We start from the raw sequence: 23,871 nt of genomic DNA, 5'->3' as shown, positions 1-23,871 counted from the left end.
GACGGGGATTTGAGCTCCCAAAAGCCGGACATGTCCGGGAAAATCCGGACGTATGGTAACCCTATCTAATGATTGTTGTGCAGTAACCCTGACAGGGGGTTGGGATTGCTGAAATGGATTAACCTATTGTTTAAAAAACAAAAGACAGTACCCAAAGCTAAGAGACGGACCGAGGAGGATCGGTTCATATTTTGGGGTGGGTTTTTTAAATTCATTCAGCAAAGCCTTCTTACCAAAAAAGCTATGTAAATATAGATATTGGAACTTCTTTGGTGCCTTGTTTCAGCTATTATCCTAATTTTTGAAGTCACCAGCTTGCTGTGCAGTAAGAACACGTTTAGCTGAATGCCATCATGGCATATGGTGCAATGTAAGCACAAAACTTGGACTACAATCTACCGATGTTCCGAAACCACATCCCATAACCTACTTCCTAGGCCTGCCGCCAGTGTTGTGCTATGAGTCACGAAGGGAAACAAATAGAATGCGAAATTAAATAGGACAAAGCCCCTTTGCAGCATTTCAAAGCAGGACAATCATTGCACTGCAACATACAAATTAAGCCAGGTCTGAGTGACTCTTCTCCAACAGATCCTCATGTTTGTAATAAGAAACATCTCTTTAATTAGTTTCACCTAATGAAATTTGTGTACTGTAAAGTGGGAGTTTTGCTCCTGGGCAGAAACTAAAAACTTCTCTCAGCTCAATTGGGCCATTTTTTGGTAGCAGTCATTAGCAAATTTTATTGAATCCTTGTGTCAAAACAGTAACAACTATTGTTTGCCTAGAACACAGGTCCATTTATAAGCTGCAATATGACACATCTTGGAAACCCCCCACTGAAAAGCACTTCTACAAAATCCATTACTGGCAAAAAAGAGTAATTTCAGATTCTCCAAAACACACAATAGAGAAACTTCAACCTGATTTTTAGTTTGCTGTGATCCAACATTCATTTATCTGTGCCATCTTTCCAGGCATGGCTAAAAAAAACAACTTTTAAAAAATGAAATAAAAAGGAGAAGGGAAAGGAGGCACCTCATTTTTCATCTCTCCAACTGAAAGCTCGGGGGTGCTCATTTTCATTACATCAAGGCTCTGTAAAATGAGTAGAATTCCTAAGATGTACATTTGCTCTTATGGAAATATTGACCCATAAGTTTCTGTTTAAATCCTCTCTGATGGCCTCCAGAGACAAAGCAATACCCATGGTAACAAACAACTTCACTGCAGAACAGAGAACACATCCAGAAAGGGTATAATAGCTCTGTGGATTGATGACTAAAAGTCTGAAAGCTTTAAGTCTGAAGCATAATGGAAGAGGACTCATATTCAGCTGAATCGCAGAGCTTTTATATCAGGATGCTGTTTTGCAAACATGTCAGAGAGAACCTAAAGAAAAATCAGAGTTTTGCCCAATAGTTTGATTTCACAACTATTTTAGAGAAGGAGCGAGAAAAGGTGGTGCTCCATTCTGAGTTTATGGTTCTCCATTGAGCAGCTAAAGAAAAAAAATGGATCAGAATGAACTACAATGGAGAGGCGGCACAATGCGCAAGAATAAATCGCCAATAAAGACAAAGTGTTCAGATCAATAGTTCTTATTGAAATCCTGTTTTCTGCATATATTCACTCCCTTCAGGGGGTTGGTAAACTTCGGCCAAAAGGCCATGGTTCAACATTTCAGACTCTGCTGTTCCACCTTAGGCACTTAAATCCACATGTAGGTACCTTAATGAAAGTAGTCCAATTTTCAGAGCTACCGTGCGATCGTGTGTGTAGGGGCTGCTCTGAGAAGCCACGATACTGTGGGCTGGGAAATGTAAGTGGCAATGGTCAAGCTCTGAGCAGTGGCTCAGACCATTGCTGCTGCTTGGCCCTGTAGCCCAATGAGTGAAATCCTGGCCCCAATGAAGTCAAGCGACTTCCAGAAAACCAGGGTTTCACCTAATGAGTCTATCTTCTCGATGGACTGACGTCTGGCACCCAACTGGGAGACGCAACAGGCTTTCCTGTAGCCCAAATGGCCCACTCTGTTTCCCTGAGGTTAACTGCACAGTGTAGTGTAGCTTTGTCAATAGGCCACCACCCCACTGCCTGTCTCCCTGAGCCATGCTTCAAACGGGACCCAGCAGCACTCACTTCTAGACCAGAAAGGATCAAAGCATTGGACCTTAAAAACAAGCCTCAATGTTAGGTTTAGGAAAAAGGTGATTTTAGATCATTTTAAAAACATTTTTCGCTTCTCGGTCCCCAAGAGCCCAGCACAGTTAGGCTGCTGGTAAATAAGACAGCAGACACTGCAGGTAGAGAACATAAAAAATAGTCCCAGTAATTTCATTTAAAAACAAAAAAAACCCAAGCTAACCCCTTCCAAAAAAAGACCGACCTATTATCTGTGACAAACCCAAAATACACAATGGGATAGGGTAAAAACTATCAATGTTCCTTTGGAATGATTTGCCTAGCACATAATTTGGCTGCTTGTGGGTAATGCGACCATCCCAAACTCATGCCGATACCGCACCACACTGACCTGTACTCCCCATCTAGAGTGTTATTTCCAGGAGTGTCTCAGCTGTTATGATTGCAAATCAGATGACTATGTCAGAATCAGAAGAGCATCACCCATATGTTAGACAGGAGGAGAGGTCTTTAGTTTTGGAGACACTTTGAATTCCTAATGCTGATGTGCCGCAAAGGAACATTTACCACCGCCCACAAGATGTTTTAGGACTATCGTACTTACCACAACTAGTAATGCCATTGGGCATGGGCTATGTGCCACACCGCATGGAAAGATGATGCCACACCAGACACACCCCTCCTTCTCTATACATGCCTTCTCATACTAGGGCTTCCTGTACTTCCAGTAAATGTTTTTGTCGCATAGATCTCTGGAGGAACGAGATGGTCTGTAATCAAGAGCTAGTTATTTGAAAATTAACACTCAACATAGCATCTCTAATGATGTTGTCAGGACAATGGCTTTATATCTTGACAGTAATGCAGTGTCTCCTGTCACTACGCAGGGGTACTGGTTCATTATCCATGTAAGTACTAATCAGCCCCTGCTGGCTTAGCTTCGAAGGTCTGAAACACATGACCCTTTGTCCCTGTTACCCTACTGACTTTATGTCTTCCCAGATGCATCCCTGTTTGAAGATGAAGCCAATGCCATAATTACCAGTGTTGCAGTTCATACTGCAAGGGAGTCCAAAATTATGTCTCACTTCACTAAAATGGACTTTGAAAGAGACACTGTCCTCTAGCAACACAGTAAAGTATTAATTGATCAAAGTGTTTTAAAAAAAACAGAACTTTTCATCCATATTTGCAAGAATAACAAGGAATCCAGCATACACCCAGGACGACACCGGCACAGATCCAAAAGGCGTGAAAGTGATTGGAGCTCAAATGCATAATATAAAACAGACCAAAAATCTCCTCCTCAATTATTCTCAGTCAAAAGACATGTGGGAGGCAGGCACTATTTTCCCATTGTGCCATTGAAAAATTCCCCCTTAAATTCCACAGAAACTGGTGTTACTGAATGATTAAAGAACGAGAAACAGGATGACTTCCTCCCGCCCAGTAAAACTTGACAGTGATGCACTGTGCAAAGGGCAACAGAGATTCAGATTCTGTCACAGATTAAGCCACAGGCTGCTAGTCCACACCATTTCTGAAACTTACCTCTTTAAAAACAGAACATGTTGCTTTTGTAGGCTTTAATCGGTTATCTGGAATTTATTAAGGGAGAGCCAGTGAACCAAAATTTGCTTTCCATCAAGCACACACACAAAAAAGCCACCGAATAGCTTTTGATTAATGCCAAACGAGGTTTTCATAAAGGCCAACATTTTCAAACCTGGATGACTGGAATTAGGTTCCTAAATCCATATTTAGGTACCTAACTAGAAGTGACTTGATTTTCAGGTGTGCTCAGTAACCCTCGCTCCCAGAGGAGCAAAGAAGCTAGCTGGAGAAGAGTTGTACTTCTTTTAGCTTATCAGTGCAGCTACTAACAAACAAGACATGGTTTGCTGGATCACAGCTCCTCTCGTTTCTTTTTTTCTCACGCTGCTAACTATGACCCTGCTGCAGAAATTCCATTCCCCATAAACATAAATGGACAGTTCAAATGAATGACCATTGGACCCTATACTTGAATACGATCAGTGACTAGAGAATATTATGATTTTTCACTGAATGGTGCAGGATAAAACATATAAACACTGAGGGTCAGAGTGCTCAAGATTCTCTAGTTCCTGTTCTCCAGCAGTTGCAGGTGTGGATCAGACTGTATTGAACACTGACGCAATACAGTAGCACATTGAACTTTTCCTCATTAGCTAATTACAGAGAAACTTAGATGACCTTATTATATAGACACAAAAATAATACGGTAATTCAGAGGACGTAAGTCCAGATCTTCATCAAACAGTAGTGATGTTAATGAATGCAAAATCCTTCCGACAAAACGGCAGTTCTACTGAAGTAGAAATCAAAGCTCTCTCTTACACACACTATGCTGGAATTAAGTGTTTCCATATTCCGCGTTAGAGCATACTGTGAAAACAAAACAAAAAAACCCACAACCTTCAGACCAAGTGGAAGCCTGATTATTTTTCATGCACCCAGAATGCATGAGACCACATAGAAACCCAGTTATGCTCTGCTGCATCTGATCTCCTTTGGCTCATCCCTAGTTTCAAGGCTTGTTCGGCAGACCTGAAAAGAAGCATATGTATTTCTTCCATCAAGGCCAAGGCATGCATCAGACAGAAGGGAGGGATGGTGTGGGTTCCCTACAAGCTGTGAACGTGTGTGTTCATGCATTTACAAGAACTCTCACATCGTGACCGGGTGGAACAGACTCCTAGTGATTCAGCAGTTAAATGCACCCAGTACATGCAATCAGCAAGAATTATAAATAGAAATGCTGGGTGATTGGATGGCTCAGGCAGCCTGATGAGGTAGATTATAAACAGAGATCCTGCAGTTATGCTCATGACTGGAACAGGACAACTTTGAATGCTAGGCAATTTTAGTATCTGTCATCCCATTTATATCCTGAATTCCCTTATTAACACTTAGGCTATGTCTACACCATAGTCTATGTTGGCAGAACTTATGTCACTCAGGGGTGTGAATAAACCACCCCCCTGAGTGACATAAATTACATCAACATAAGTGCTTGTGTGCACAGTGCTATGTTGGCAGGAGAGCTTCTCCCACCGACATAGCTTTTGCCGATCGCGGAGGTGGGTTTTTATGGCAGCGGGAGAGCTCTCTCCCGTTGACACACAGCATCTTCACCAGACGTGCTGCACGAGCGCCACTACATCGGTACAGCTGCGCCACTGCAGTGCAGTACGTGTAGACATGGCCTTAGATTGTAAGAAAGACACTGGGACAAATTCCTCATCCAGCTCCATGAAGTCCATGGAGTTGCACCCAGGACCGGTGTAACCATTAGGTAAACTAGGCGGCCACCTAGGGCGCCAAGATTTGGGGGCACCAGAAAGCAACGCCAACTCCAGCAGCTCCCTGACCCCCCCTAGCTCATCTCCACCTCCGCCTCCTCCCCTGAGTTGGCCGCCGCATCCTGCTTCTCCCCCCTCCCTCCCAGTGCTTGCGCCACAAAACAGCTGATTCACGCGGCAAGCCTGGGAGGGAGGGGGGAGCAGGAGGAATGCATGCGCTTGGGGAAGAGGCAGGGCCAGGGCGGGGATTTGGGGAGGGATCCAATGGGGCAGGGAGGGGGCGGAGTCGGGGCGGGGCCAGGGGGATGGAGAGGCGCAAGGTGGAAGTTGCACCATGGGCACAAAATATCCTTGCACCGGCCTTGGTTGCACCTGAGTTAGGCTTTGCCTATAACTGAGCAGAAGTGATGGCTTAGTATCAATGCTAATAGATATTTAGTTATCAATACGATATACAGCAGCGAGACAGACATGGCATGGTGGTCTGAACACAGGACTTGTGGGGGACAAGAACTATTGAGTTGAAATCCCAGCTCTAGACAGAGATTCTAGCTGTGGGCGGGAATCCAAGTCACTTAATGGGTGACTATCCTCAGATTGTACCTGGCCCTTGAGGGTCAGGATTAGCAAATCATCCAGTAAGGGTATAATTTTAAAACTATGATTTTGTGGGGGTGGAGTATTGAGAGTTCCTTCCAGAAGCCTTGACTCTATACCGGGGATAAGCCCCCACTAAGTTGTCTGAAAGGAACGACTCCTCTCAGACTCCCACAAGGCAGCAATGGGGACACTCAGGACTAGGCAGCAGAACAAGTGGATCTCTAGGATATACCGCAGTTGACAAAGGGTGGGAAGGAGCAAAAAGCACCATCAGGAGCCTTTATTAGACTGTGAGCATCAGCAGGGAAGGGATGTCCAGATCATAGGGACGCCTCCTCCTCCAATGATGCCTGATATGGGGCAGGACACACTAGGCGCTAGCATTCTGAAAACCTGTGTGGATAAGTACTGCAACGTTCCATTTAATCACTTATCAAAGCCTTTTAGTCATGGAATTTTGCAATACTATTCATGATATGTATTTCCACTACTTCTGGGTTTTAGCTGGGCCAGAAATTCCATTCCAAAATCTTGGTAGCATCTATAGATGCCAACAGAATTCAGGACCCATTGTCCCAGGCACAGATGAAGTCACAGTGACAGTCCTTGCCCTGAGGCATCAACAGTCTAAATAGACAATATGCAAAAAGGATGGGAGAAAGGAAGGATTTTAGGAGGAATTTCTGTGCCTCAATTTCTTGTGTATAAAATCAGGATAACACTTCCCTACCTCACAGTAATCTTATGAAAGGTAAATTAGTGTATGCAAGGGGCTTTGAGCTCTGGATGCTATTTAAGGGCATTGCATTTTTGCCATTATGAAATTATACAGACCTCTGAACCATGCTGCATTATTCGAGTAACAAACAGGAGAACTTGGTTGTTAACTTTTGTACATCACATCGAATGAGTGAATTTTCCTTCGTTCCTAGTTAGCACGGTACAGTCAACTAAAAAGCATTTCCCCCTTTGTATTCTTTGCTACAAGTATGAAGCTTATTGTCCTATTTATCACCACTGAACTGCATTTAGATGAGTTATTTATAGGCTTGAAAAAGATGAATCTAAGTGGTGAACTCAAACTGGGTCAAACAAATGTCTCTTTGGTCTCGTGGCTCAGCTTGTGTTAATGGTCTTGGCCTTTTAGTTAGTTTAATGCAGCCAGACTGAAAAACTACAGTCTCTCCTAATACTTGCAGTAGAAAGCGCTCACTGGTTGTGTGTTAGAGGGACACGTGGTGGGTAGCAACTCTCTACATTTACACTTCCCTAGACCAGTGGTCTCCAAAGTGGGGTGCACGCACCCCAGGGGGTGCGTAAGAGCATCCTTCGGGGTGCGCGGCAGGAGGAGCGCCACCAGAGCAGCACCGCTTTTTTTTTTCCCCTTCGGCAGTTCGGCCGGGAGTCCGAGCAGCTATTTTTTTTTTTTTTTTGCTTCGACCGGGAGCAGGGGGTGCATGCTCAAAATTTTTTTACTGATGGGGTGCGCGATCAAAAAAGTTTGGAGATCACTGCCCTAGACACCCTGCTTTTGTTTTTTTCCATTTATCTTTAATATTTCAGGTAGCCAGATCAGTGCAGTGAGGAAGAGATATTAGTCAACTATGGAATTTCTTGGAGGGGCATATAAGGTTAGTTATTATAATTGCAAAGAACACAAAAGTGACATGAGATGTTAATATGGAAATGACTTTGTTACTGCCTGCATTAAGCTTCGGAGCATGTCCAGTGCAAAACTAGAAGTTTCCAGAAGCCTGAGCAGACTCAGGTTTGACGGGAAAGAGCGAGAAACTCATTAACTGTGTGGATACACCTCTTGGCCTAACTGCGGAGTCTTTGCTAAACATTTCAGGGCACATCTGCATCGCAGTTTAAAGCACCACTGTACGTTGTAGGCTCCTCTTCTATTCCTTTTTGTCTGTTTTTCCTTTATGGTCACAATGACAAGGTTGTCAAAAAACTAGACCAACCAAGTACCACATATCCAGCTTGACAGCATCTCTAAGGGTAGGACTACACTGCATTGTAAAGTCAGGTCTGTGGGACCTACACTTGTGGACTCTGTTTCTGAGCCCCTGCTTGAGTGTCCATACTACATTGTAAACCTGAACCTGGGGCTCACAGCTGTGCTAATACATCCATATTGGACTATGCAGATCTTCTGAAGCAGAACTGTGGCTTGAGCGCCGTCCACACTGGAAAGTGACAGAGTTTGGACTGGAGTTTCAATGAGACCCGGGCTTTGACTTGGGTTCTGAGTGCTTGCTGACCCGAGTCACAAAGGTGTATGTGTATGGTAGTGGGGGTTGAGCTCCAACCTGAAACTCAGCCCAGGTTGACAATGCAGTACAGATGTACTCTAGGTCTGTATTCAGTTTGCACAAATGCAGAGACTGAAGCAACCCCGCTGTTTATGGAGCTCTGGCCCAGAGACTACAGATCCAAGGTTGCTCATTTCAAGATGGAGCACAGAATGCTAAACCCTGTAGTATTCAGAGTGCTCTGTGGCTCAAAAGCTTGTCTCTCTCACCAACAGAAGTTGGTCCAATAAAAAATATTACCTCACCCACCTTGTCTCGCTACAGCCCTGCAGTGAGATGTCTCTCCATGTTAATAATGAAGGCAGCAATAGGCCACATTGCCAAATTAGAGTCATGCAATCTCTTTACAAAGAGCGAAGATACACATTGAAGAAGTACAAGAGTCAACACCACTGTTGGCTGAACATTTCAAATAAAAAGTAGATCCAGGGGGATGGGGGAAGAGTGAGTCACTTAAACAGATGACACACTAGCTTGTGACTCTAGCTTTTAACACAGAAAGCAACTGCTACTTAAGCATTAGTTTTAAAAAGGAAATCCTAAATGTATTTCCTTACTGAAGTCCCAACTGAATTTACTAATCCCATGTTGGGAACAATTTGTAGTTCATCTATACACTAATTTTGAAAAAGACAATGATTCAAATGTTTAAAATAGAATGAGAGAGAGAACTTTATATTACCAATTTTCTCATGATGTGTCACATTGCATCAGGCTTTATTAAAATGGTTACATTTTGGGTTTCCCTGTGGGGTTTTACACATCAGAATTGTGACGGGTTGGATCACAGAACCCCCTTTGGAAGCTGCCAAGACCACTTCTGTCCCTGCTGTCCTGCCATGTCAGCTTAGGACTTCAGTGCCCTGCCCGGTTTGAGCCGGACTCGCTAGCCTGCTGCAAACTCAGACCCAGGTCTGAACCACGTCCCCTAACAGCTGTAGGCTTCACTGAAAGCAGCTTACAGAAGTGTTCTTGTCTTTAACACTCAGATGCCCAACTCCCAGTGGGGTCTAATCCCAAATAGATCCGTTTTACCCTGTATAAAGCTTATACAGGGTAAACTCATCAATTGTTCACCCTCTATAACATTGATAGAGAGATATGCCCAGCTGTTTGCCACTCCCAACCTCCCAGGTATTAATATATACTCTGGGTTAATTAATAAGTAAAAAGTGATTTTATTAAATACAGAAAGTAGGATTTAAGTGACTCCAAGTAGTGACAGACAGAACAAAGTGAATTACCAAGGAAAATAAAATACGCAAGTCTATGTCTAATACAGTAAGAAACGGAATACAGATAAGATCTCACCAGTTCCAGTAAGCTTCCTTTTACAGACTAGTCTCCTGCTAATCTGGGTCCAGCAATCACTCACACCCCCCTGTGGTGACTGTCCTTTGTTCCAGTTTCTTTCAGATATCCTTGAGGTGAAGAGGCTCTCTCTTTAGCCAGCTAAAGATAAAATGGAGGGGTCTCCCACAGGTTTAAATAGACTTTCTCTTGTGGGTGGAGACCCTCTCCTCTCTCCTATGCTAAGTCCAGCTATAATATGGAGTTTTGGAGTCACATGGGCAAGCCACATGTTCATGCATGACTCAGAACTACAGGTAGCAGCCATTGTTCACATGTTACCTTGAACGTCCTCAAGTAGACTTCTTATGTGGATTGGAGCATTCCAAGATCCATTGTTCCTTAAGTGCTTCTTCATTGGGCACTTAACTTTGCAAATTCCTTTCTAAAGAAGCTGACCAAATGCCTTACAAAGCTTACTTAGAAATCAAGCAAGTATACTGCCAATATTCATAACTTCAAGTACAAAAATGATATGTGTACAAATAGGATGAATAGATTCAGTAGACCATAACCTTTACAGAGCTATGTTACATGGCACATGTAGCATAAAACATACTCCAGTTATATCATATTCCATAAAGCATTATGGGATACATTGTCACAAAAATTATAATGATCTTCATGTACAGCCAAATTGTGATTGCCCTTCCAAGTCACAGCCACCGTCCAATTTACTGACAGAGACTGTACTTGACTTCCTTCAAAGGCTGTTAGAATGACCTTAATTCCTCAGAAAGGGGTTCCATTTATTGAAGTCCTTCCATGGCCTTCACTTGAAGGCCTTGCAAACAAACATCCCCAGGAGATCAGGAATTAGTAGTATTTGCATGGGGAACTCAGGCAAAAGATTAAGTGACTTGCCCATAATCAAACAGGAAGCCTGTGGCAAAGTCAGGGTTTGAACCCAGATCTAAGTCCCAGTCTAGTGTCTTAAGCACAAGACCATTCTTTCTCACTTGCAACAAGGCACCCCCAGTTGAAAGTGTACTTAGCCCGTCAGTCCAGAGTCAAACAATGCAACCCAAGACTCTTACCTGGCATGGTTGAGAATTAACACTAGGCTATGGGCTCAGTCTCCTCTGAAGGCATTTTTACAGACCCTTTTATGCAGGCATTACTCCCGGGGGAATTCTGCGCCACTGCACGTGTGCATAATTAATGAGCCATGCATATTTTTAATTTTTTGCACAGAAAAAAGCTTCTGCTGAAAAGTTGCTGCAGTTCTGCCTTTTGCCCACCGGGGGGCGCTGTGGTGATAGAACACAGCAGCCGCTCCCAGGCAGCTAGGGAAGAAAAAGAGCCTGCCTTCTTCACAGTGCCTGTTGGGCCAGGTCAGGAGACAGGGGCAATGGGGAGACTGACAGTGTGGGGTGCTGGGGGGGTTGTCAGACAGGGGCTCAGGGCTAATGGGGGAGGACAGACTGTGGCAGGGGCTGAATGGGAGTGGAGGCACAGGGCTACAGGGGGAGGGAGGTGCAGGGCCAGATGGTGATGGAGGAGGGGATGCAGAGCTACACAGGGACAGCAGGTGGCTGTGTGGTGGCACAGACACATGGGGACAGGGGGCGGGGGAACAGGGACAGGGGAGTGGCTGGGTGGGGGCACAGAGACATGGGGAGTGGGGAGGGGTGCAGGGCCACACGAGGATTGGGAAGCAGGTGTCTGAGTGGGGGTGGAGAGGCTAGGAGTCAGCCAGGGTCTGCCTGGGGGAAGCTCCCTAACAATCCCTCCAGCCCCCCCAAAAACCTGTTCCATACTTTTCCCACCCATACCCAACAACCCTCCAAGTTCACAGCCTTCCTTCCCATCAATTACTTCCCTCTCCCTCAGCTCCTCCATTACCCCTGACTTCCCCCAGCCTTTGCACCGCTTCTGGGAGGTGCAGGAAATATGGCCTGTATTGTAGTTCAAATGAATTATTACTCAGCGTTCTCTACTAATATGCCTAGTAAGGAATCTATTTGTCAGAAAACATTTTCTGAATCTTTTTTGTTGTTTGTATTGTTACCGACATATTTGCTGACAGGTATTTTGAAATAAATGACCAAAAATAATTGAAACTGGTGTGATTATATTGTGTTATTTTAACAAATAAAATATGTAGAATTTTGCAGAATTTGAAAATAGTGTGCGCAGAATTTTTAATTTTTTGTTGCCAATTTTTTATTTTTTTGCACGGAATTCCCCTAGGAGTAAAGCATGCATGTGGCATACTATAGCTCTTGTACGTAAATGATCAGAGATTCATATTCTCTCTGACTTCAGAGATGCAGCCCAGAGACCATGGTTACTGCACGAGGGGAAATCACACATCCTCCCACAAAGGACAGAAACCTTTTCAATCTGAATAGCCCATCTAAGAATCTGTTAAATATGGGCCAGCTTAATCACTGGTGTAACTGTTAGAGGCAATGGAACTACCCCAAGGATGAATTTGGCCCACCACCTTTGCCTCAACAATCTCTCATTAAAACTAGAAATTTAAAACAAAGCCCCTTGCCCTTAAAGCTGATAGAGGTGCTTAGCCTGCTCCTCTTCCATACACCAAATCACACCATAATGAAATGCTAAGTTTCTGCTTTAATTGGTCCCATAAATATCAGGTACTACACCTTTATGACACCATTACATTTATTCAATTCTATGCAAAAAGCAAACATTTTTTTGAAACTGGGTTTATACTCTTTCTTCTTCAAAAAGAAAGCCTGAAATGTTGCTGCTCCAGCCCCATCCCACCTAAGTTAAGGTATTTTTTACTTCAGAAAGAAACAGAAGTGTCAATTCTGGTCTTCCTTGACTTTGCTAGACAATGCCAAGGCAGTCTCAGGCATGGATTAGGAGCTCTCACACCTTAACTAAATGGGTAAACGGCACGGCAAAAATCTTACAGACATGGTGTCTCTCAGAAATGTGAATTAGAAACTGAAGTTAAATAGGTGCCAGCAAAATCAAGGGGGTGAAAAATAGGATTTAAAAAAAAAAAAAAAACCCTAATATTTACTATGTCTTCACAATATAAGGCAGGCAAATTTCAGGACCTGTTTTGAGTAGATCTAGAGAGACAATACCTACCTAGTGATTAAAAAAAAAATAATTAAAATTTAGAATTAATTAGCCTTAATTGAAAAGCAAGGCACGCAGTTTGGGAGACCAAAAAGGCTCCGAAATGTGGTACTGAGCAATTGTATCATATTTGTGACTCAACATTAGGAAATAACCTTAACTACAGAATTGCCTTGGACAATGTACTAGCATTCTCCCTTTCACATCCTAAACCTTCCCCATTTCATTTGGTCTTTTGACCAACCATGCTATCAAATCACAGTTCATTCTGCAAGTCTTCTTAACGGGAGAGCTATTTATTTCCCCACATTAAGTTGGCGTAGGAAGCAGAGTTAAAAATACACCTAACGCGCGCATAGGGCAAAGGGGTTGTCCTCCAGTAACAATAAGTAGATTAGTACAGACAAGTAAATGCTGACATTGCTAGCTAAATACATTATGATCCTGTCCAAAACGAGGATCTTAACTTACCTAATTCAGATAGACCAGCGGGAGCACACTTGAAAGAGGTTTCAACAGCCTGATTCATGCAAAGAGCATACTCTTTTACGATGACAGAAAGGTAACAGTCCCATCACCAATGTAGAGAGAACTATTTCTGTGAGTTCTTTTTATGACACTACCTGAGAGGAAACCCCACCTCCCCCCATCCCCCTTTTAATCTAAACATTAGTCCATATTGGTTAAGGAGCACATGCAACTGCAAACTAGGTTTGCATGCATAACAACAACTATGCCACAAGTGGCCAGTTAAATTCAGAACTGACAGTTTGCCTATATAAATACTCAACTTGCATACAGAATCACAACTGTGCACATACCAAATAACTATATATGCATTTTCAAAGAGAGTCAGACACTTAATTTTATGGACTGGGAGCACAATTCCAAGAGACACTATGGCTAATGGGGTTAATTGTTAGTTGCACATTCATCTTGTTTTATTTTTTTCTTTCCTGTGATCTTACATTGCTTTTCTTTTGATTCTTCGGTCTCCCTTGTCAGTGAGGAGTCCTTAGTTCAAACCGTTACAAATTAATCAGTCTCAACAGGAACAGTTTTTCCCGATGAAATATACAGTAAAAAAAAAAAATTTTTTTTAAAACCTACTACTGTGCTTTGGAACGTCTTTCAGCGTGTCACATTCTCCTGGATGTTAGTTTTGTTTTACTGGGCTGGTATTTGTTTTAAATGACAGGAACCTATACAGACAGACCGTATAAAAGTCTATATAGCATGTACAGTAGAGAAGAGATGGAAAAATTGTACTCTGCCAAGAACCATCATATCTTATCAGCTACAGACAGGAGACTCTGCCTGAAGAATCCATTTAAGGACAGTCAGAGGAGCAGCAGATGGGACGGGGCAAATCATCCACACAAAAAAAGCAGGGAAGTGAGGGAATATTTACAAGTTATTAAATGCTTCTAGATTGTATCAATACAGGAATATTGAAGACTGATACCACTCTGGTTCACTAGCCCCAGTGCCCTTCCAAGGAACAATGCTTAACACGTAGGTACTTTTCATCCATCTCTCTCAAAATTACAAGGGTAGTTAAGCATTCCCCTTGCTTTACAGATCGGGAAACTGCGGCAGCAAGGTTAAATCAATAGCCCAAGGTGATACAAAGTCAGAGTTGGTAATGAACCCGGCTCTTTGACTCGAGAGTTTGGATCCCACTGCCTTCTCTTTCAAACACGTGTAGATATGGAATTTTAAACATTTAGCTTCTTACTATAATCTTCTTTCTTTCGTGTTCTCCTCTCTTTGGCTCTCCAAGATCAGCTGCAGTACCTGGTCTTAGCTTTGCTTGGGTACTCATGGAGTCCTAGGACATTCTTCATCCTTCCCTCATGCCATTTAAAATGTTCCAAGAGGAACTGGAACTTGCAGAGAACCACAAAACATTCTTCTACCCTAACAAATATCTATCTTTAAAAATAAATGGCAGACACACTTCAGTCAATGGTAGCCAATGTAGCCCATCCTGGGTAACCCACTTAGATACTGGTACTAGTTTTGTGTGTGTAAAACCCAATGAAGGCTGGGTTTCTACATGTGTAGCAGGACGAATCACCAACATATTCTACACTAGGTCTAAAAAAAAAAAAAAAAAAAAAAATTAATGCGGTTATGAGACCTGCATTTTTGTCCATAAAAGATTTTATAACTAAGTTCGATGGACATCTTGTGAATAATGGGATTTAGATGATGAACAGAGGTGAGCACACACGCATTGTTGTGGATAGGCAACGCGGTGGTGATGAGAAGGTCTTGATATATATCTTTCTAGGTAGGGTCAGCTTATCCCAGTTTTTAGCTCCAATTCTCTGAATTATGCCACAGTATTTTGGTTTGTGATGGGGTCCCCGTGGGCCAAGCCGGGCTGCCCCCGTTGGCCCAGTGTGGGGTTGGTACACCCTGTCACCCAGCTCTCGGTATTCCTTGCTAATTCAGGGAGTTGCAGCCAGGTGGGCTCTGGTTCCCTGGCAGGGCTGCGTAAACAAATGGTCTATGGTCCCTGAGCCCACGGGCTGGGGCAAGAGCAAACAGCAGCCACGCCTAGTGACCCATGGAGTGTGGTAGGGGAACCCAGCCCCTCCAGCTTCACCGGGTTCCGACCCAGGGCCCTAGGAAGCCGGGGATTTCCTCGCTAAGGATTTAGGCATCGGCTTCTACTACCTCCCCTGGGTCACTTCCTATCACAAATTGCACCAGGCATCTCCTCCGCTGGTGGTGGCCTGGCGTCCCCGTCAGTCTCCGCAGTCCGTGAGTCATCTGCCCTGTAGTCTGCGTCCATGGGCTCTGCTGCTTGGAGCATCCTCGGCATCTCTGGAGCAGCCTGCAGTATACATCCTTCCTCCTCAGCAGCCAGCCCGACTGAGCTGGGCTCTTCCACCTGGAGCATGCACAGCAGGGGAAAGGGGGCATGGCCTCCTGGGCCACAATGATTGGTCAGTCCCCATTGGCTGAGTGCAGGGTTGGTACACCCCTTCACATGGCTCTGTACCATTTTTGATCCTATTTTTTTAATTCTGAAGTCTGCAACTTTAGAATGCTACAACACACGTACAGATGAGCTGCAAGAACCTTCATGTAAACACAAAATCACAAGGAGAGGCTTACAGTTCAGTAATACAAGGCCACAAAGTTCATTTCTTTATACCCGTCACAGACAGAAGCCATCCCATAAATGAGCAGCATTGTTCAAACAAAACAGAGTTGTCTGTTAAGTCACATCACCATTCACAAACTTGACTAAGGTTTAGACAGCTATAAAAACGGACTTCAGTGTTTCTGGATTAATAAGTGAAACATGGAATTTTAAAAGAAGGGTAATGAATTTAAATCAGACATCTTCTGTAGCTAACTTACCAAAGCTGAAGGGAGGGAGTGAAATGTTGAGTATTTTTATCCAAAGCTGAAAGCTCCATTTTTCAAACAGTAATGCCATAATCCAACCAAAATCAATAATGAAACAATTAAAGGCCATGCATAGCATAATAAAGAAATCAGCTGCTGCGGATTCAAAATGCAACTGCTTATTTCTTACACAGCCACAGACAGGCATCTTAATGCAAGTGGGAGGAAAAAACCCATAGTCGTACTCGGATACAAAAAGAAAAGGCAAAGCCTCAGAAGCAAAACTGCAGCTGCTTGACATAAGCAAGACAGGAAATTACAGCATTCACATTCCAATGTGAAGGCTAGATAAAGGTATTAGGAAAGCTAATTCTGGAACGTCAGGTGAAACTCCCTGCTGACTTACAAAAGGAACCAAAGTGAAAAAGTTGGGTTTTTTGTATGCAGACCAAGGCTGCTATTCCTGGTTTAATGCAACCTACATGTCTTCCCTAGATTAAGCAGAAGCAGTTCATTCCTGGAGCACAAAAGGCAGTTTTAAATATATGCAGTACAAACACCACAAAAGCAAAATAAATGATTGACTTAAGACAGGTAGTCCTTCTATGTTAAATGTTTTTCCCAGAAGGCCCCCAAGCCCACCACAACTGGGGGGGGGGGGGGGGGAGGGGGAGAGAAAGACTTCTAATGGGTCTACATTTTGTAGAATTTTAATAATCTTAGATCAGGGAACAGAAGTACAAGCAATTCATAGCAGAGCCTTCCTCACTCAGGACCTCCCTCTGCAAAAGGAGATTTGCCACAAACTTCAATAGGAACAAGAGCAGGACCTTAAGGGGTGGATTAGTTACAAAAAAAAAAAGTGCAATTCTGTAGTAATCCTAACTTGCTCATTTTTGTTTACTACACTGATACAACTGTTGATTTGACACCCCTCCCCACACCCACACCCAGACTGAATACAAGTGTATCCAGAAACCAAATTCTGTAAAAGTTCCAATCTCCTTAGCTAAATTTTCGCTGTTTATTTTTCACTGCAGTAAACTGGGTAACAGCCACACTCAAGGTAATAAAATGAAGTGATGGTATGTGGGACCACCATGGGAAGGATGAGTCATCTGGCTTGCAAGTACATATATAACAAGTTTATGATTGCTGTATTTAATAATCTATTACATATACACATTCCTAGGACTCGCCACCCTCTTACATGAGTGCCAATATTTATATAATTCCATAAATGTACACAGTATCTTACAAACATAGTATACAGTGTAGCTATATATAGTAGAGCAGTAAAGATGGAATTTTCAGCTATTCCCTGCCTCCTGTACTCCACGAACAAGATTTATTTCCACAAAACTGGCAAGTGTTTTAAAAACTGAACAAGATAACTTAATACATACAGCTATTGGAGAATACAAAAACCCCTACAGTCCTTAGTATTCTGCAGGTTACATACCGGGGTGTACTTGTACCTGAATGAGTAAAGCAAAGAAAGATCAATGCATTTCCTGAGAAGGCAATTTAATTTAGAAACTGAGCCTACAATATGTAATAATTGTGGCTAAAATACAGAATGTGGGGAACTATTTTTAAGCAGACTAAGTCACTTTCATATCATATTTCCACTGGGAGTGAGACAAACTGACAGTTGAACTTCACAAGAAGGTGCCTGACAAATGTATACACAATTTAACCAAAAGGTGGTGAACTTATTTTTAAATCCTCAACTAATGCAACTTTAAAGCTCATGAAAGCTTGTATGAGATTTATAACTTCAGGCACCACAGAAAAGAATGAACATTTTGTATGAGTGACATTAATAGCACAATTCCAAGGAAATCCACGGGATGTGTCACTGGCATTTTAAAAATGAATCAGAAAAAACAGGTTATAGAATGCCAGATAACAGTCTTACTTTTATATTAACTAGGGGAGATAAACAGAAACTCATCCTAGGAAGTTTCCTTAACTCCAAAATTAAAATCTAAGGGCTTTGGAGCGGAGCCCAGAGATGAAGGGCGGAGCAGCTCCGGAGCAGTGGAGCTGCAGGTTTTTGCCTGGAGCTTGCTCCGGAGCCGGAGCACAGCTCCAAAGCCCTTAATTTATAGCACTCATTCCTACAAGCAATAAGGATCCATTTCAAGAGCTAGTTCAGCCAAGCAATGACCAGCTACAGCAGTTAAGGCTTGAGGTGAAGCTATGTCTACAGTTACAGGCAGCTATTAAAGGATGGATAAAAGGTGGCAGTAGGTACTGGTTTGTCACTTAAAGAATGATTTCAAACAACTTTCTACTCTCTACTTAACTCCCCACCTAAAGCTGCCACCACCTTAACTGTGCTTCCATTCTCTCTGCTCAACTGATTTATTGTACTAGTGGTAGATTTCAGTGTGAAAGTTTTAGAGCCAAACCAACTATTTCGTAAATTTTATAATTTTAAACTAACAACAGCTGAGAGATGTATTAAAAATTTATTTCAAAACATTCAGAGGCCCACTAACCCTCCAGTGACAACTGGTTGTCTGAGCAAGTTAGAGAGCACCATTATCAACAGCATAATTTTGCTGTGATTATGGTTTTAAAACACTGGCATATTCTGTAATGAAGAGTCCTCAATTCAAACCCATGGGCAAACAAACACTGCTACTGAAAAAAGATGTAACTATGCTCCACTACTGAGCTTTTCAAGTAGAAGGCAAAGAGCCATCTGAAATGGATGTAATTTCCACAAGGAAAGGGTCACTTCTGGCAGTGTGTTCAGAAAAGTGATTTTAATGGTTCTTAAAATACAAAAGATATGGTTTTTTTTTTCTATTCTACTGTCTTTCAAAAAATATTTCAGTGAAGTACAAAAGTTGAGCCTTTGGTTCACCCTCCATGACACAGGCATACCGTAACAAATGTCAGTTTTCTTCACATTGACTCGCTGGGGTTTCCCATGTCTCCTCATCTATATAGTGAATCATCTGTGACGCCTGACCTATAGCTGCTTTTTCACTTTGAGATATAAATAATGCATCTTGTTCTCCTTCTGCTAATTGAAGGTCAGAGCTACAAGAAACATTAGATCCATCAGGTCTGTCTGTCAAAAACTCCGCTGCAGCTCTAGAAGCCTGTCCACTGTCAGTTTCAGCTACTGGTTCTGTTTTTAAGTGAAGTCCAAACATGTCATTTTGGATGATGTATCGAACACACTGCAGAATCACATTCCTTTCGTGTCGTATGTCCTGGGCTAATAACTGGAATGAAAAAGAGAAAGTGATGCAGGTTTCTGTCTCCTAGTCAGTAACAGATGCAAAGTAAACAAGGTATGGTGAACACAGTTAATTTAGATGTATTTGCAAATGTATATAATAGGTTTGCAAGCAAGACCTGGAAGCAAAGAGGCAGGAGAAACTACCCTATTAGATTGAATTCAGGACTTGGAGCCAATCTCAGCTCTACCACTGATTTACTGTGGGGTGCTGGCAAAGTCGGAGTCTCATCTGTAAAATGGGATTATTTTCCAGGGATGCTGCAAGGCTTGTAACAGCGATACACTGCTTTGGAAGATGTGAAGTTTTAATTAGCATGTGAACATTATGACCCTGATTCAGTAAGGCACCTTTGTCCCATTGACTTCAAATTGGATAACTCACATGCTTTAGCTCTTTGCTGAATCAGGGGGCTATAGTTTTATCACTGCATTAGAGCTGGTTGAATTTGACAAAATCCTTTCGAATGAGCGGTCATTCCCAGTTTAACCTACCTGGCAGAAAAATTAATACATCCAAATGCCATTAATTTTTCCATGGAAAAAAAATACACAACGTTTCTTCACTAGACTGCTAAAGACATTATTTTCTTTGAACTCCTACTAATGCTTTGAGAAAGTTAAACTAGTATTTCTACAACAGTTGGAAGACTGTAGGATGTTTTTGGCGTTGTGAACGCTAAAAGTAAATGGACTTTGCTGAATAAGATGTGAGTATAAAGTAGGGGGTTAAATCTGTGACTATCTGATCATTTACAAGAGAACTACTGTAAAAAGTTGCACTCAGCTGAACTTGGCATGTAAGATCTGATGGGAAGCAATTTTTTGTTATAAATTTATTTCCAACAAAGAAGTCTATTTAGCCATTTAAAAAGGTGCTTGCGATCCATAATAGCTTTTTAAAAGAGTTGCAGGCAGTTAGTCCATAAAATGAACTAGTTACACTTTTTGATATTTACCTATACATAAAATGATTGAAGGCAGTTCAGCTAGTGGAGCTTATTGTAATCATTACACACACACACACACACAGTGTGAGGACAGTGTAACAACATTCTTGTTGCTGTAGTTGGGGTAACTGCAGAATTCCCAAGTGGTGGCATGAAGAAGCAGATGGGATGCACAATCATCCTTTAATAAAGTTTGTTAACTGGCCATCTGTCTCATTATATTTAAACCATATGAGCAACTAGGTGCACAACACCTTTTTATCCTGCTGTATGTATTGACAAATATTGGAAGAAATATGACGTATGGGTTTTGTTATTCTCAGTCAGTCTGTATGCTATAAATGTATCTAAACATACATGGTCATACGTGGGACTATGATAAACATCCTGGGTGTACTGAAGCGGATTTAATGAACGCCAACAGAAAGCTCTGCAGCACCACCACAAGATCTGCTTTTAAAAAACCACATCATTTCACACACAGCACGTTCTTTCAATAAGCAAATCCCTTCGGAGGGAGGGAGAAGGGTGGACAGGTTTTCCACAGACTTTCTGACTTGGTTTCTCAGAATTTTCACACCACAGACCACTTCCTACAGTGGCAATCCTCTTCTGGATGCCTCCCATCACAAACACCCACTCCAATCTACATTTTTCCTGCTACAACCATAGTGATTAGCATATGAACAAGTAATGTTAGGACAATATGAAAGTGAGAAGACAAAAATAAATATGCTTTACAATTCAACATCTGTTCCATCCACCTAAGATCCCCAGCCCACATATTATATCTATGCAATTTATTCCTTCTCTCTGGCGGCAGAACTTGACATTAGTAGCCAGTCCTTTTTTAGGCACAGTTCTTGCTGTTCTGATCCCCAACGTTGCTTTATAGATTGGTTCCATCCTTAGCATTGCCACACCTCCAATGTCAGTATTGCTTGAAAGGAACCAGGGTTGGGTTTTTTCCAACCTTCCTCTGCCGCATGGGGCAATGATCGCCTGTTATGTCCAGATGATCCTATCTCACCTCATCTATTCCCTGCCACTGCAGAGGCCTTGGGCATTGGTGGCACCTCAGTCTCTCCTGTTTCTCTCTGCCTCTGGCACACAACAATTTAGTACCTGTAATACACAGGAGGACAGACTAGATGATATAATGGTCCTTCCTGGCCTTAAATTCTATGAAATGACAGCTGAATCTGCCAGAGAAATGTAAAGAGCAACTGTGCTGGATGAAAGTTGTTGTTGGTTTATTTTGCTTAAGTTTAGTTGGTCAGAATAACCTCTGCATACCCCAGACTCATCCTCAGCTAGAAAGAAAAGTCACAACATGAAGACTGACTGCTTTGGTCAAGGAGGCTTCACCTAAATCTTCAGAACACCAGTGATATACAGGCCAGTTTGCGAACCAGTGAAAAGTATATTTCTACATAGAAGAGGCCTGTGTATGCGGGAGGGAACCATAGAATCACAGGACTGGAAGGGACCTTGAGAGGCCATCTAGTCCAGTTCCCTGCACTCATAGCAGGACTAAGTATTATCTAGACCATCCCTGACAGGTGTTTGTCTAATCTGCTCTTAAAAACCTCCAATGCCAGAGATTCCACAACCCCCACTAGGAAATTTATTCCAGTGCTTAACCACCCTGACAGTCAGAAAGTTTTTTCTAATGTCCAAATGGGGAAGAAGGAGAGAAGAGGGTTGGATAGGATGCCTGATGTTCCCTGACAACCGTTCTAGCTGATTAGAGATAGGTGTTGATGGGGCACAAGGCCACCATCCAGTCTGTCTCAGCCAGAAGCCTGGTACTCACATCCTCACTCAATGTAGGGCCTCACATCAAGGGGGCAGAGGGAGGGGAGAAGAAGGGAATCCGAATAATGACTGGACCACATAAAAGCAAGCATGATTTATGTGAATCTTTAGAGCAAAAAAAAAATATTTTTTTTTGTCCTCAGTGTAGTTTCCTAACTATGTGATTAAGTTTTCAATTCTGGCTCACCAAAGCAAGCCATAATCTGAACAGTACCATGCAGTAATCTGTTTACATATTTGTGCAACGTTTTTGCTGAAATGTATGTTCATCCAGCCACCATCTTAAAAGAGCTGCTACTAATATAGACAGCTTTATACTGTAATATGACTCATGTATAGTTAAAGTAAGACCCCTGTGTGGCAGGCAGCCATTATTTAAGAGAGAGAGTGAGGTCCTTTACCATTTCCAGCAGTGTTGGACGACGTTTGGGCAGTACAGGGAGCGACTTCTTCCTCCGTCTGTTAGAACCTCTGCAATGCCCTGTGTTTGTATTTGAGCTCACCAACGTTGCACTTGTAAATTCTGCACGTTCCTTGCGGTTTATGCTATTTGGACTTTGAGGGATATTTGAAGCCTGAGGAATATTTTGGAGGATAGTCTGATTTTCCTTAAGAGCTTTTGCTACAATCTTGGCAGGAACTTCTAAAAAAAGAAAGAACAAAACTGTAAACTCTCAAAGTCCTAAATAACAATCACATATCTCCATACTGACAGCTCACCTAGTTACTACTACTGGTACTAGCATGTCCTGTTTTAATGATAATGGAGTTCTACAGAGGAGGGGATCTTATCACCATTCCCATAAGAGAAAACAAGCACACAGAAGTTAAGTGATTTGCCCAATATCAGAGAGCCAGTAGAGAGAGTCTGGATCAGAACTCAGGTCTCTGTCTTGCAATCAGTCCCATGTTCCATACATCAGAGCACACTGCTTTCACATTATAACCCAGTTTGCAGTGAAATACATGGACAAGAAGGATGGCTCCGTGGTTAGGTGCTAGCCTGTGACTTGCAAGATCCAAATTCAATTCCCTGCTCTGCCACAGACTTCCTCTATGACCTTGGGCAAGTCACTTAGGGCTAGTCTACACTTACCCGGTAGTTCGACGGCTGCGGATCGAAGTTCCGAGTTCGATTTATCGCGTCTGGTCTGGACGCGATAAATCGAACCAGGAAGTGATCCCCGTCGACTGCGGTACTCCAGCTCAGCGAGAGGAGTACCGCGAAGTCGACGGGGAGCCTGCCTGCCGCGTGTGGACCGCGTCTGAACCGCGGTAAGTTCGAAGTAAGGTATGTCGAATTCAGCTACGTTATTCACGTAGCTGAATTTGCGTACCTTACTTCGATTTGGGGGGTAAGTGTGGACCAGCCCTCAGTCTCTGTTTCTCAGTTCCCGGTATGTAAAATGGGTGGTAATAGCACTTACCTCCCTAGCCGGGGTGTTGTGAGGATAACTACATTAAAGATTGTGACATGCTCAGATATTACTGTAATGGTGACCACGGAAGGAATGAGCTCTGCATTAAATCAGAATGTGCACTCAGTCTCCAAGCACTACAAGAATCTCTAGTGGTAGCACACTTATGTAGAAAGTACTAGAAGCTTGGCTATTAGCTCACAGGGTGAGTGACAGCACATTCCTGGCCCTCTT

At 42.7% G+C, this 23,871-nt stretch overlaps 1 protein-coding gene across 1 annotated transcript in view; it reads right to left on the bottom strand.

Annotated features, from left to right (window-relative positions):
- Positions 1–19,011: 19,011 nt before the first annotated feature.
- LOC113407022 (nuclear fragile X mental retardation-interacting protein 1-like) overlaps positions 19,012–23,871 on the bottom strand; it is a 32,497-nt gene continuing 27,637 nt past the window's right edge. Inside the window, exons 9-10 of the mRNA XM_026654123.1 lie at positions 22,621–22,862; positions 19,012–19,437 (exon numbers count right to left, since the gene is read on the bottom strand). Of these exons, the coding sequence (XP_026509908.1) occupies positions 19,102–19,437; positions 22,621–22,862 (578 nt within the window). The 3' untranslated portion in view covers positions 19,012–19,101. The remainder of the gene's footprint in view (positions 19,438–22,620; positions 22,863–23,871) is intronic.

This window comes from Terrapene carolina, unplaced genomic scaffold, assembly GCF_002925995.2.
Source record: "Terrapene carolina triunguis isolate 2854851 unplaced genomic scaffold, T_m_triunguis-2.0 Scaffold18, whole genome shotgun sequence".
In the NCBI taxonomy this organism is placed as follows: domain Eukaryota; kingdom Metazoa; phylum Chordata; order Testudines; family Emydidae; genus Terrapene; species Terrapene triunguis.
This window is presented reverse-complemented; position numbering and strand designations above follow the sequence as displayed.